The following is a 12,170-nucleotide window of genomic DNA, read 5'->3' on the forward strand; positions in this document are numbered from 1 at the left end:
GAGTGGAGAGTAGGGGCAAAATACACATGCATTTAAATTGAGGGTGCCTTTTTCTAATGAAAACTGATTATGCTGAGAGCATTTTTCAGTTAAACAGTTGGGACTTGAAGGATGTAGAGTTAAGTCATAGTTTAGCCTTCAGAGGGGCCAGTGCTCTGTCAGAACTAGAATTGTCCTAGCAGTTCGTTCTCTATTTATGCCATAAATAGGCCTGCATAACTGCTTCTTTTTCTTCTTTTGTTAATAGTTACTTCCCCTATTCTTGTGGGAAGGAATTTTCATTCTTTAATCTTTTCTTTATTTCATTCTTTTTTCTTCCTTAATCAAAAACTTATTCCTATTAAGGTCTCTTCCATTTTTCTATCTGTTCCCTTCAAGCTGACTTACCTGTTAGATGAGGAAGATAGAACTCCTGTTTCTTCCTTTACTTCAGCAAATGTTGTTCCTTATAATACAGAAGACATTATTATTCTTTTAAGCCCCATGTCAGGATCTTTCTAGATTATAATAGTACTTTTTATTTTAGGCTCCCTACTGTAAAACTCCCCCTGCCTATTGACAGATTAACGTGGGTAAATAATCTTCAGTTGTGTCAGGAGCAGATTATCCACTCACCAACTTCCTCCTGAGTTACATTTCACGTTTTAATTCACTGTTTCTCATGTGTTCCTACTTAAGTACGCAAGAGTAGGTAATAATGTGCATTGTTTATCTAATCTGTGACTCTGCTGAGCCATATCACTTGGTCCAGTTCTTCGTTCTTCACTGTTTCCTTATGCCTAGAAATGTTACAGAGTTAGCCACCCTTCTTTTCAGCTTCTTTGTTCAACTTGTCTTCTGTCATTAAATCTTTTGCTTCTTTTTGTACAAATGTTATTGGTATCTGGAGTTAAAATTATCATTATAGTTCTATTAAAACTTGGAATTTTAAATTCTGAGTCCCTCCTCACCTCCAACGCACACACACAAATTATATCTCCAGTACACCCTTCTTTGAACTTGTTAGGTTGAACATACCCAGATTGTCATTTTACTCTATAGACATGTTCCACTCTTGTACTAAGTCACGTGACTTGGCTACATTTTAAATGACATGCTGTAACATTACTTTCAAGGACTTTTTCTTACAGGCTCTGAAGCATAAAGATGTGTTTTATTCTGATCCTTTGGTTTGAATCCTGGGGAAATCCTGTCTTGGAGGTGACAAATCCATTCTGAAGTCTCTGTGATGGATAATATTATCCATACAATGAAATGTAGAGTTGACAGATACTGTTGGAGTACTTTGAATTGACTCTTGTATCCATTTGAGGGGATATTTTATTTTGATCTTTGGGTCTAGGACTGAGTAGAGTCTCACTGGCTCCTCTCCACCTTTCTGAAAAAATTTCCAGCAGTTTCTTTAGAAGCCTGATATCTCAAACATTGAGATGAAAATGCTGAGAAGCAGGTGGGGGATAGGTTTTCTTAATGGTTGCTTCAGAATTGCCCCTTTGGCTGCCTGTATCTCATCTGGAATTTATTTCTTTTACAGGTCTAGGGTTGCAGTTATGAAGTATTGATGGGCTTCTGGCAGGGTTATCGCTTGGAAAAAGGTTTTAGGTTTTGATCCACATCTTTTTGTTTTAATTTGACTTGCATGCATAGATGTTTTGTTTGTATTTAGCTTTTCTGTTCTTATTTTTTCTTTTAATATTTACCTTGTTGTGGGCTTTCTGGGAGTTTTTAAAAACTCAAACTTGGTCCTTGAGTTCTCTTGGCATTGTGGTTGCTCTGACTTGCTTTGAGTGCCATTTTTCCGTATTTGGAAGCATTTTGGTTGACCTTTGCACTCAATAATTCTAGTTGTGATGTGTCCTTTCTTTTTGATAAAAGTTTTATTTTTCTTGCATGTTAATATCTTTCCCTGCTCTTTTACTTTAGATTTTGATGTGTTTCTTGTAGCCATGGATTAGAAAGCATGCTTTCTGAACTAATGGTTGATTGCATCTTTAATGGCTGCTTTGTATTGCCGTGATGAACTCCTGACCTAAATGTTGTCATTTCTAGATATGAATTATTAGACAGTCCAGTTTCACAAGATGTCCTTTGCCAGTGAGATGGAGACTTCTCTAACTTCTCCAGTTCTTCCGTGTCACTTAATTTTGCCAGAATTTTTCATTTATGACCTTCGTGCCAATATTTTTCTTCGTCTTTGGTTGTTTTTCCTTCTCTTCTACCAGCCTCACTGGTAATTGCCCTGGGAAGATAAATCCATGTAGTGCAGATCTTTCTGTCACGGAACTGTCACAAGCAACTCCTTCCGTACCTATTCTCTGAAGCTTCTGTGATAACCAGACCCTTCATTTCACTGGACTCTTTGGTCCTGTGCTCACTGGTGTTAATGTTGGTTCATCCCTCAGGAAAAGAATTGATGCGGGAAGGCTTTTGCATTTAAGACTTGTTGCTTCCTAGAACCAATTGCTAACGCTAATCCTAAAAAAGCAAGGGAGGCAGACAAGTATTTCCCTAAAGACGCAAGGATTCATTTCATCCTGTTAGGAAAAATAAGTAGGAGTGTTATCTAAGAGGTCACCTTCAGGCTCTGTAAATGAGAGCAAAAATGATTAATTTTTAATGTTGTTTTCTTAGAATAGTAAGTTAAGTGTATCAAAAGCTGACCAGCAGAGCCTGCCCTCTTTCTGCTCTGTGTTTTTTTTCCCTTGTTTTCCACTGTGAAGTCTCACCTTTATTGGTTTCAGTGTATGGAGAGCAGAAAATTGTTATATCAAAATTATTATTTTTAAAGTGTTGTGGTTTTTTTGTTTGTTTGTTTGTTTGTTTGAGGAAAGGAAGGCCTAAGCATTTTCTTGGTTATAAGACTCAAAATATGACTCTAGGCTGTGTTTCATAGCTATCGTTCTCATTCATACGCAAATGTGAGAACAAAGCCTGTATCTTCTAGAATTGGATTGGACCAATTGAAAAGTAGCTGCATATGCTCCCATCCTATATCTTTCATAATGCAGAAAAATAATATGTGAAAATCTGTGCGTTATGTTAGTTGCCTTACAAAATTTTGAGCCTCTCACCTTTTTCTTTATAAGGCATCTCCATAGGGGTTATAACTGTTGTGGTTCCATTTCCTCCTGCATTTCTTTCTTCTCTGGCATAAGTTATTCTGTAATGTACACCGTCTTATAAAATAACTGAAACGTTTCTCTAGCACCCTTTTGTTTACTAGCCTGACCTTTTCCCCCCTGTACTTAAAAAACAAAAAAAAATGTGTTAAAAGCCTCTTTCTGTTCTCATCCATCTCCTAGCCATCATTCAAGATGGTTCACATCATTGAGTCATAAAAAAAATTGTGAATGTTTTTTTGGCTTGTAATATACACAGAAATGTCATAAATATACACTTTAATTTTTGCAAACTGTTCATAGTCAAGTGACCATTCAGATCAAAAAATACAACAGAAGTCCCCCTTGAACCGCCTTCTGGTCACATCCTTCTCCTACCATGTCCCCTGTAACTTACTATTCTGACTTCTAACAGGGAAGTTTTGCCTGTACTGTTCAAAATCTTAAAGTCACTGATGACCGTAGAAGTCATCTTAGAATCTCCCTTGATAGTCCTGACAGATGGCCCAGCAATTACTTGAACGTTTAAAAGGCAGTTCCCTCCATCTTGTAATGGCTGTAGCTGTGTAGTAAGCATCATCCAAAACTTGCCTTTCGGAAACTGATAAATGGTTCATATTCTGCTCTTGAGAGCACTGTACAAGGTGGAGTAGCCCCTCCCATGGTGATTCTCCCTTCTTTGGGAACTGCCCTTCCAGTGCAGTTAATCGGGGCCTGGAAAGTTTTTGACCAAAGACGGAACCATCACATTTTCCAGAGAATCTAACAGTTGAACTAGGCGAAACAGACGGAGAGGGTTGGGGCTTGAGTCAAATGAATGAGGTTGAGTTGTTCCATCATCCTTATGTTCTTTGAGGTGCTCCAGTGTCTTTCTAATAAATTCCCCTTGTGCTTAAAGTAGGCTTCTGGTAACTAGAACCATTTGTAACGTAACTACAGAAGTGATCTAATTCAGATAGATGGAAGAAGTGCCTCACTTCCTTCTTCTTCTCTCTCTTCAACCATTCCTCTGTAGTCACCACTGCCTCTGAACATCTCACTCTCATTCTGGACATTTTCTAGAATCTGCTTTGCTGATTTTTTTGAGTGGCCCACAGGGGAGAGGCAGTGCTCTTTACAGTTAAACACAGTGTAATCTTCAGGTGTAGTCTGAGGATGGCATAGTTATGTAGTAGAAAATGAACTCCCCAGCGGGGACCAGATTTTGTCCTGATTCTGTGCTTAACTTGCTTAAGACCTTGGCCAGTTGTCTTTTGGCCTTGGTTTTCTCATTTTATATGAGCAGATTGGCTCAGATCCCTCTTAAAGCAACTACCTGAAGATTTACCTTGTATTTTATGATTACTTAGGAAGCAGTACAGGGTACCTATTACTTCAGAGCTATTTCTAGGAATTCTGCCAAAGATTTTTGACTCTGTAGCCATTCGTTCCCTGAATTCCTCCTAAATTTTGTAGCAGCTTTACTTAGAATAGTACTGTACAGATAAGCCTTTGAACTGTTGAAGAACTTTATATATTTTTAAATTGTTAGTCTGGACCTGTCTTTGTGCTCTGCTGACTCTCGCTGTGTGTGCCTCACCTAATTTAATACACAAATTTGTAAAGTGACAGACAACATGACGTGGAGCGCGTTGGACTGGAAGCTGGAGTTCCTTGGCCTGCCATTTTCAAGCAATGCGACCCTAGGCAAATCATGTAACCTCTTTGAATCCTCAGGTTCTCTGTCTGTAGAATAGCTAATAACTTCCACATCTATCTCATAGGTCTGTTGGGAGTGTCAAAGGAGGTAAAACTGCTCAGTAAGCTTAGTATTCTACTGCCATCCATCATCAAAACCATTTCTATAAATGTTGAATGGACTCCTTGGCTGGCAGTCTTCTGTGACTGCAGGATTACTTAATCTGAGTGTAGTTAATGGGTTGGACAGATTTGGATTCAATTTTAGAGTTTACGTCCCTTGATTTCATGCTTTTTACTAGCTAGTCTTTGAAAATGTGGTAGCCCCGGGTTAGTAGCTGTTGACCCATGTCTGAACATGTGATTGGCCTTGGTACTGTAACAAGTCTACATTCTGCCCCTGCTCTGGCCCCGTGGGATGTTTCCCAGCACCTTTCTTGGTAAGGGAGTCCTTTTAGCTTTTGTAGGAGCAGGGCCTTTTTCCAGGAACTTAAGGTCCTTGGAGCAGTTCTTCAACTGAACCTTACCCTTTGTACTCTAATGATCTTTTGAACTTGGTGGTGCAGCTCGCCTTGAATCAAGGCTGGAATTTTCAAGTGACCCAGCATCACTCGTTCTATACAGTTGTCAGAACAGCTACTCAAGATCCACTATGCTAGTTTGTGTGACTAGAACCATGCCTCTGGGCACTTCTCACACATGCTGCCTAGAAACTGGTCAGCATTTTTGATGTGAGGACATAAGTAGCAGTGATGGCATGAGCTGCCTGCCTGCTCTTGTTTGAATCAAAACTTAATGGTTCAGACTGGAGGCCCACAGCCCTGTCGTTTGACTGGAATGTGAAATTCAGTATGTCAGCGTTTCTGAAACAATCCTCTTCCAGCGAACTCTTGGTAAGATTGTCAGCAAGGCAGTTCTGTCCCTCTGCTGGAATACTTCTAGGGACTCTAAACTGAGTAGTCGTTTCTTTTAGAGAATCTCCTCAGCTGAGCTTTGTTACTTTCACTGAAGTAAAGCAGGAGCGCTTCTGATGAACCAGCCAAAGGTTTCTGCTGTAACCTTCAGGATGAGGGGAATTGATCCTTATGGATTTTAGAAATCTAATCTATAAAAGGGTGTTACTATTACTGTCTTTGAAGGTATTATTACCAAATACGGCACAGAGCTCATTTTAAGAACAAGTTTCACCTATATTTCTTACTGTTTCATTTGTTCAGACTAAGATTGGCCGTCTTAATTTTGCTCTGGGTTTTTATATGGTGCCCTGTCCTGAAAATTCAAGGTTTGAATGAGTTCAGAGAAACGTCATCTTATCCATTGTCGGTAACAGACCTAGACATAACTCGGTTTCTGAGACAAGACTCTTGGTCTTTCTTAGGCTAAACTGAGAGGAGGGGGAGACAGACAGACAGACAGACACTGAGGGAAGAAGGGAGGAAGAAGGATATTGGTTGTGGGTTTCATGAACTTGAATAATAGGTTGAACTTAGTAAAGGCATTGATCAGTACTAGTGAAGCTGTATTGCCTTCTATCTTGCCTACGGTTCGATCAGCCATGTTTTTCTCTTCATCTCACTTGCAGGTGTGTCCATCCTCGAGGAGGTGTGATTCAGAGCGTTTCTTCATGGAAGCATGGCGCAGGCACGCAGTATGTTAGCAGCCGGCAAACACAGTCATGGACAGCTGTGACTCCCCAGCAGACGTGGGCTTCCCCCGCCGAAGTTGTTGACCTCACCTTGGATGAGGACAGCAGACGTAAATACCTACTGTAATGCAATGTCACTGTGTTTCCTCTGCACTGCTCCCTTCCACTTCTTCCTCCCCCTTTTTGTGACATGGAAGTTCATTGTCATAGCTTCAGCCTCAGAAGCTGTTTGTGGCATTTGTATAATCAAAACTCATGGAAAATTGCCCCCCCTTTTTTTTAATTAAAAGAGGTCACTTAGGAAAATAACTTATCACAGAGAAAAGAATTTCTGTTTTCCCTCAGTAGGAATATGAAAATGATGAATTGAATTAGACAAATTCATTTTACTTGGTGACCTTTAATCTTAGGAAACTCTGCCTTTTAGAATACTATTTTAATTACCAGGTGAAATGAATTTCAGTTTTCGAATCTTGTATTTATTTTGCTGTGTAATAAAATTAATATCTAGACTTGACCACTGTCAGCCTACCCATTGGCACTCCCACCTTAGGGCATTTGCACACATACTAGTCAGGTCTTTATTGGCACCTAGTAGGGCATGTACATTTGGAAACCTGTCCTTAAAAATAGAAGACAGAAGTATTACTTTCCTTTTAGCTTAAGACTTCTGCCTTCTTTCCTGACTTTGCTCCTGTCTGACTTCCTACAGCACAGATAATTGACGTGCCCTTTTGTGTTTATAAATACTGCTGAGGTGACTTACCTGGTCTCCTTGTTGCAATAATTCAGAACTCTTTGGGAAATGTCTCCTTTTGGGGCCTGAGGCATTTTGGATACATACCCACCATGAGGTTTTCTGGGCGTGGGAAGAGAGTATTGAGAGATCACTAGGAAAATCTCTGTCCCTCAACTTTTTTTCCTAGTTAATTCAAATAACGGCAGAACATAGAAACCTGTTACTTGGGTAGAATATAAACAGTTGCGTGGCTTCCAAGGCTATGGGCACTTGAAAATCTGAGAGGAAAGTGCCTTCTTTCATAGCTGGTTTCTCCATAACAGATGTTCAACTGTTCAACACTTGAGCTGAAGTTGACCTGATGCTACATTTGGGTATTTTCCTCCTCTTCCTTCTAAAAGTGGAAAAACCAAAACAATACTATAAGAAACCAGATGCAAAGCACATTAATGGCACTAGGTTTTACTATCTCAAAGGAATAGCAGAGAGTAATAGGAGCTTCAGGGAATTCAGGAAATGTCAGTGTTGGAGTTTGTGGCATTAGTTACTACCTTTTTTCCTACGATGTGTTGTAGTTACTAGTGAATTATTTTACAAGCAATACCTAGAGTTAGAACACTACATACTGTGCACAAGGAGTGAAGTAATACTGGCCTAGAAGACCTCACCTTTTGTTTCTTCCACAGTTTTTGTTTGCTTTTTGGGGGGCTGGAGGGGTGTCTTGTTTCCCTTTTTATCACACAATGTTGCTAAAGCTCTCTGCCTCCCTCTCCAATGCCTTGGTGGCTCTTCCTTATCGTAAGAGCATGAGAACCACCATTTTCCGTTTTCATACAGCGGACACACACACACCAAGTGCCTGTTCTGCATCAGGCACTGTGCAGGGTGGGGGCTTTGGGGCCGCTGAAACGAATGACACCCCCTGCGTGCGCATGCGTCAGTGACTGCCTGGCTCCACCTGCCTGGCCTTTTCTTCTGTTGTGGAAAAGACTCATGTATCCCTTTACCGTTCTTCCTGCTGCTTTAGTTCTTCCATACACCTCTTCCATGGGAATGGATTCCAGCATGCGTTCTGTGATCTTCTCTGATAGCATCTCATTTGATCTGGCCTCTGTTCACCAACTTTTAATTTTCTGTCAAGCTACTTTGAATAGATCAGGCTTTTAAAAGACCATGAACCTCCAGTTGTAGCACCTCATATCTCAAATCTTTCACATGGCCACAGTTTAGACAAAAACCAAAGACCCAGAGGCCAGAGCAAAATAGGACCTTCTGCAGATTCACTACTGGTGTATTCTTGGACCTTCACGTTTTACTTTAAGATTAATTTATTGAATTTTACTGTTACACGTTGTTTTTGACTTGAATTAAAATGCCAGACAAAGCAGAAATGTACAATTTCTGGTCTGTGTTTTCCAGGAAAATCATTGGGAAAAGAATAGATTATGTGACTTGAAGTTTTTGCAGCTTATTTTGTCCCCAGTATCAGGGCAGAGCCCCATTTTAGAGAACGTTTTTGTATTACCCTCTCTTGTGTTAACAGTACGTTTGTCCAGTTCCATATAGCAGGTGATTTCCCATGATGTGTTTTCTTTAGCCCCTAATAGTCATCCTTTAAAGAGAATTCTTCCGGTGTACAGTGTGCACTGTGGATTAGAAGCAGAACGAAGTTGTAACCAAGCTCCTTTCTGGCTTTTGCTTTTATATCCGGTTGCACTTTGCCCTCCTCTCTCCCTGTTCCAGCACCCCGACTACCTGACTTAACCCACCAGAACAGAGATTTAGACATTAAGATGCAAAAAGCGGAGGGGAAGGGACGGAAGAGACACTCAGCTTTTCCCCTACTAGGTTGGAACTTGTCCACCTACTAAGTGTAGAGAGACAGATGTTCCAACTCTTTTCATTGCCGGATCCAGTAGAGCAGTGATGTGGCGTCTGGCAAGGTATTAATGAGAAAATTCTCTGTGGTAAGCAACTCCTGTGATATTGGAAATTTCTTTTAAGGGGATCTTTTTAAACCAAAGTTTTGCATTTGGTAGCGTAAATACTTACTTATGCTTCACAGGACCTCATTTATTCAGAGTAATAATAGATCTGCTAAATGGGAGCCTTGGGTCACACATTGGTTTATGGCACTCCTCCCCCCAGTTTGAAACCACAGAACAGGAACCTAGCTATTGTAGCGGCACAACTGCCCTATAACATGTAATTGCTGCTCGCCAGTAGTTGTCTTCATGTTGATGGAAGGGGCCAGACTGAATGGACTCCATTATTCTTTACAATTGAGCATCCCATAAACTCTTGTTTTTATGAGTATCAATTGTGAATATGAACTGTCTGATTTGCTAATTTAGTCAATTGTTCATTGTTACTTTTAGCAGATGAGCACCATAGGTAACTTAAAAATGAATGTTGCCTGTTTTTTGTACTGTGTCACAAGGTTGTTTGAAAAAGCTGGGGACACCATTTTGTCTTTCAGTTTAAACGTGTTTTTTTTTTTTAAAGGCAAAGAGCCCCTAATCCCTGTTTTCCAGTATGTGTATGATGTGACTTCCATGTATATATAAAAATGATTGCGCCCTAACCAAACTTCCTCAGATTGTGCACTGTTTGTTTAAAATAATCACGTATTTTAGTTCAATGCTGTTGTATTTTTTTCATTTTATTTAAAACACTACGTACTTATTCTTTTAACAAATTTTAAAGGGTAGTGATCTTTTAAAAAAATCACTGGATAACTAGGAAATATTTTTTTTGTTGTTTTTTTTTGTGTGTGTTTTTTTTAAAAGAGTACAAAGGTCATTGAGCCTTTTGCTCCTCTTACCGTGAAAATGAAATGTTAGCCATTGTATGGCTAGGAACCAATGCACTTGGTGGTTAACAGATCTGCTGTTGCTGGAGTGTGAGCGTGAACTTGATGCAGTGACGACAAATCATTGCTTAGAGTTAATGTTTTAAAATGTGCAACTCTAGTTTTTAAAACAAAATTTGGTTCTTTACATTCATTATTTAGTTTTTGTTTCCATTTAGTATTTAATGGTCTTTGGAGAAAAAAATAATAAAACAGAGTGTTATATATATATTTTTTGGTGCAAGATAAGATTTTCTGTTTTTTGAAATAAGTCTGTAGCATAAAGGTTAAACTATTTTAAGATAAAAATAAAATAGAGTGTATTTAAACAATGATAATTTCTGAGGATTTTTTTTCTATCTGCTTCAGTTAATTAGAGGTGCCTGGAGCAGCTCCCAAGTTAGCTTTTGGATGTGGATTGATTATATTTTGTTAACAGAGCTTATTGTTATAAGATGCCTGATTTTCTCAAGCAATAGCTGTGTCCTACTCCCAAAATGTTTTGCAAGTGGCCTTTGGTGTATTAGATCTAGATAAAAATAGCTTTGCAGTGGCTTTCCTGTAGCCCCACCCCCTTTCCGGCTGGGACCAGTGAGATTTCAAAGAGGGCTGACGTCTCCCTAGTTCTTAGGCACCTTTGTTCCCGGGAACAAAACTCAACTGACAGTTACTTCCCAGAGGTCAGTGCAGCAGGTAAGATGAAGGGACTGCATACATTTTGCATGTGGTTGAACACCGAAGCACGTGTTTCAAAAATAGCCTGAATAACTTTCCCCTCGTTTGGTTCCAGTTTCAGATTTTTCATTTGGTTATCAAAATGATAGGAAATACTATATTAATATCTCGTGACTTCTGTAACTTATCTTCACCGTAAAGGACAGTGAGGAACCAGGGAGAGTGCAGCCTATATTCATTAAACATCCAGTCCTGGATCTGTTAATGTTCCTCAGGAATGTTCAGTTCGACTCACACTGGAAGGAGATCTGTTAACAACTAGGAAGTGTACTATCAACAATTAGGAAATGTTTCCAGTTTTTTGAAATGGTTCTTCTACACACTGTCTTATATCTGAGACCTAGACGTATTAGTGCAATGTGACACCTCTTTTCTTGCGGTTGAAAAAAATTTTGTTTACCTAAGTCCTTGCTTTTCAAGCCTTTTGCCCTTGGATGCTGCTTTTAAAGAATAGACCAAGCATGAGTAAGTAAAATAATCTGTGGGTAGTACTTCATCTCATTCTGGCTCCCTCCTTCTCTTCTTTGCTAGCTTTTGGCCTTGCTTTCCCTTATTTGAATGTTTTTTCACAGTAGATGACAGCTATTTGTAACTTTAGTCCCAACAGAAAAATTATAGATAAATCTTTATGAAATATATAAATACCTCTTCAGCTCTAATTTTGCAACCAATGTGAATTTCTCTGAGGTTTTGTTTTAATCACATCACTGATCTGTGAAGGAGTGATGCTCCTAGGTCTTTGGTAGGTATGAGTTTCTCTGTTTGACTCCATGTTTGAGAGCACTGACTCACAGAATCACAGAAGGTCCTGGCTACCGTGGAGCGTTGGCTGGGAGAAACGTGCCTGGAGCAAAGAAGGCAGTGAGCTCAGGAGAAGCTGCAGGTGATGCTGGTGAACCTCATGGAGATGCAGAAAGAGCACCCATTGCTCCAGCAGAGGTTATGAGGCTGTGGGCTCAGTTCAGCTGCCCTTATGCTGCTCTGCAGGTGGCAGACCTTCTAGTTGGAGATGGCTTTAGGCATCAGGGATCCCTTTGTGTGATGAGGAGTCACTGTTTTGCTGTCTGCTGAGCCTTGGGGTCCATTGGTGGGGTGGATGTGAGTGAATGATGAGCGTGCCGGCTGCAGTGAAGTCCAACCTCTGACAGGAGGTGTGGCGGCAGCAGCTGGTGTGGTCTCACAGACCCTGGCCTGCTCGTTGGCAACGCCCCTTGCTAGTAAATTATATCGAACTAGCTGCTGCTGCTTTGGTGAAGGAAGATATTTGGTACCAGCTTTTTTCTTTGTACTTTGATAACTGACACCTCAGAGGAATCATTTCAGTTTCTGTCCCATGATTGCTTCATCCTCAGAGTTGGAAGGTAAAGTGTTGTGGCCTGTTGAGCCCTCACTCTTGTGGTTGAG

General features: G+C 40.1%; 1 protein-coding gene across 4 annotated transcripts in view; it reads left to right on the plus strand.

Annotated features, from left to right (window-relative positions):
* The window catches only part of ARK2N (arkadia (RNF111) N-terminal like PKA signaling regulator 2N), a 67,729-nt gene extending 56,378 nt beyond the window's left edge, over window positions 1-11,351 (plus strand). For 3 of the 4 annotated variants that reach the window (XM_033087154.1, XM_033087153.1, XM_033087155.1), the window contains exon 5: window positions 6,379-6,750. In XM_033087154.1, the coding sequence (XP_032943045.1) occupies window positions 6,379-6,568 (190 nt within the window). In that variant the 3' untranslated portion in view covers window positions 6,569-6,750. Of the gene's footprint in view, window positions 1-6,378 lie in introns of all 4 variants that reach the window. The other variant, XM_033087156.1, reaches the window with a different exon arrangement.
* The last annotated feature ends 819 nt before the right edge of the window (window positions 11,352-12,170 follow it).

The sequence above is a fragment of the Rhinolophus ferrumequinum genome, chromosome 19 (assembly GCF_004115265.2).
Source record: "Rhinolophus ferrumequinum isolate MPI-CBG mRhiFer1 chromosome 19, mRhiFer1_v1.p, whole genome shotgun sequence".
Taxonomy (NCBI): domain Eukaryota; kingdom Metazoa; phylum Chordata; class Mammalia; order Chiroptera; family Rhinolophidae; genus Rhinolophus; species Rhinolophus ferrumequinum.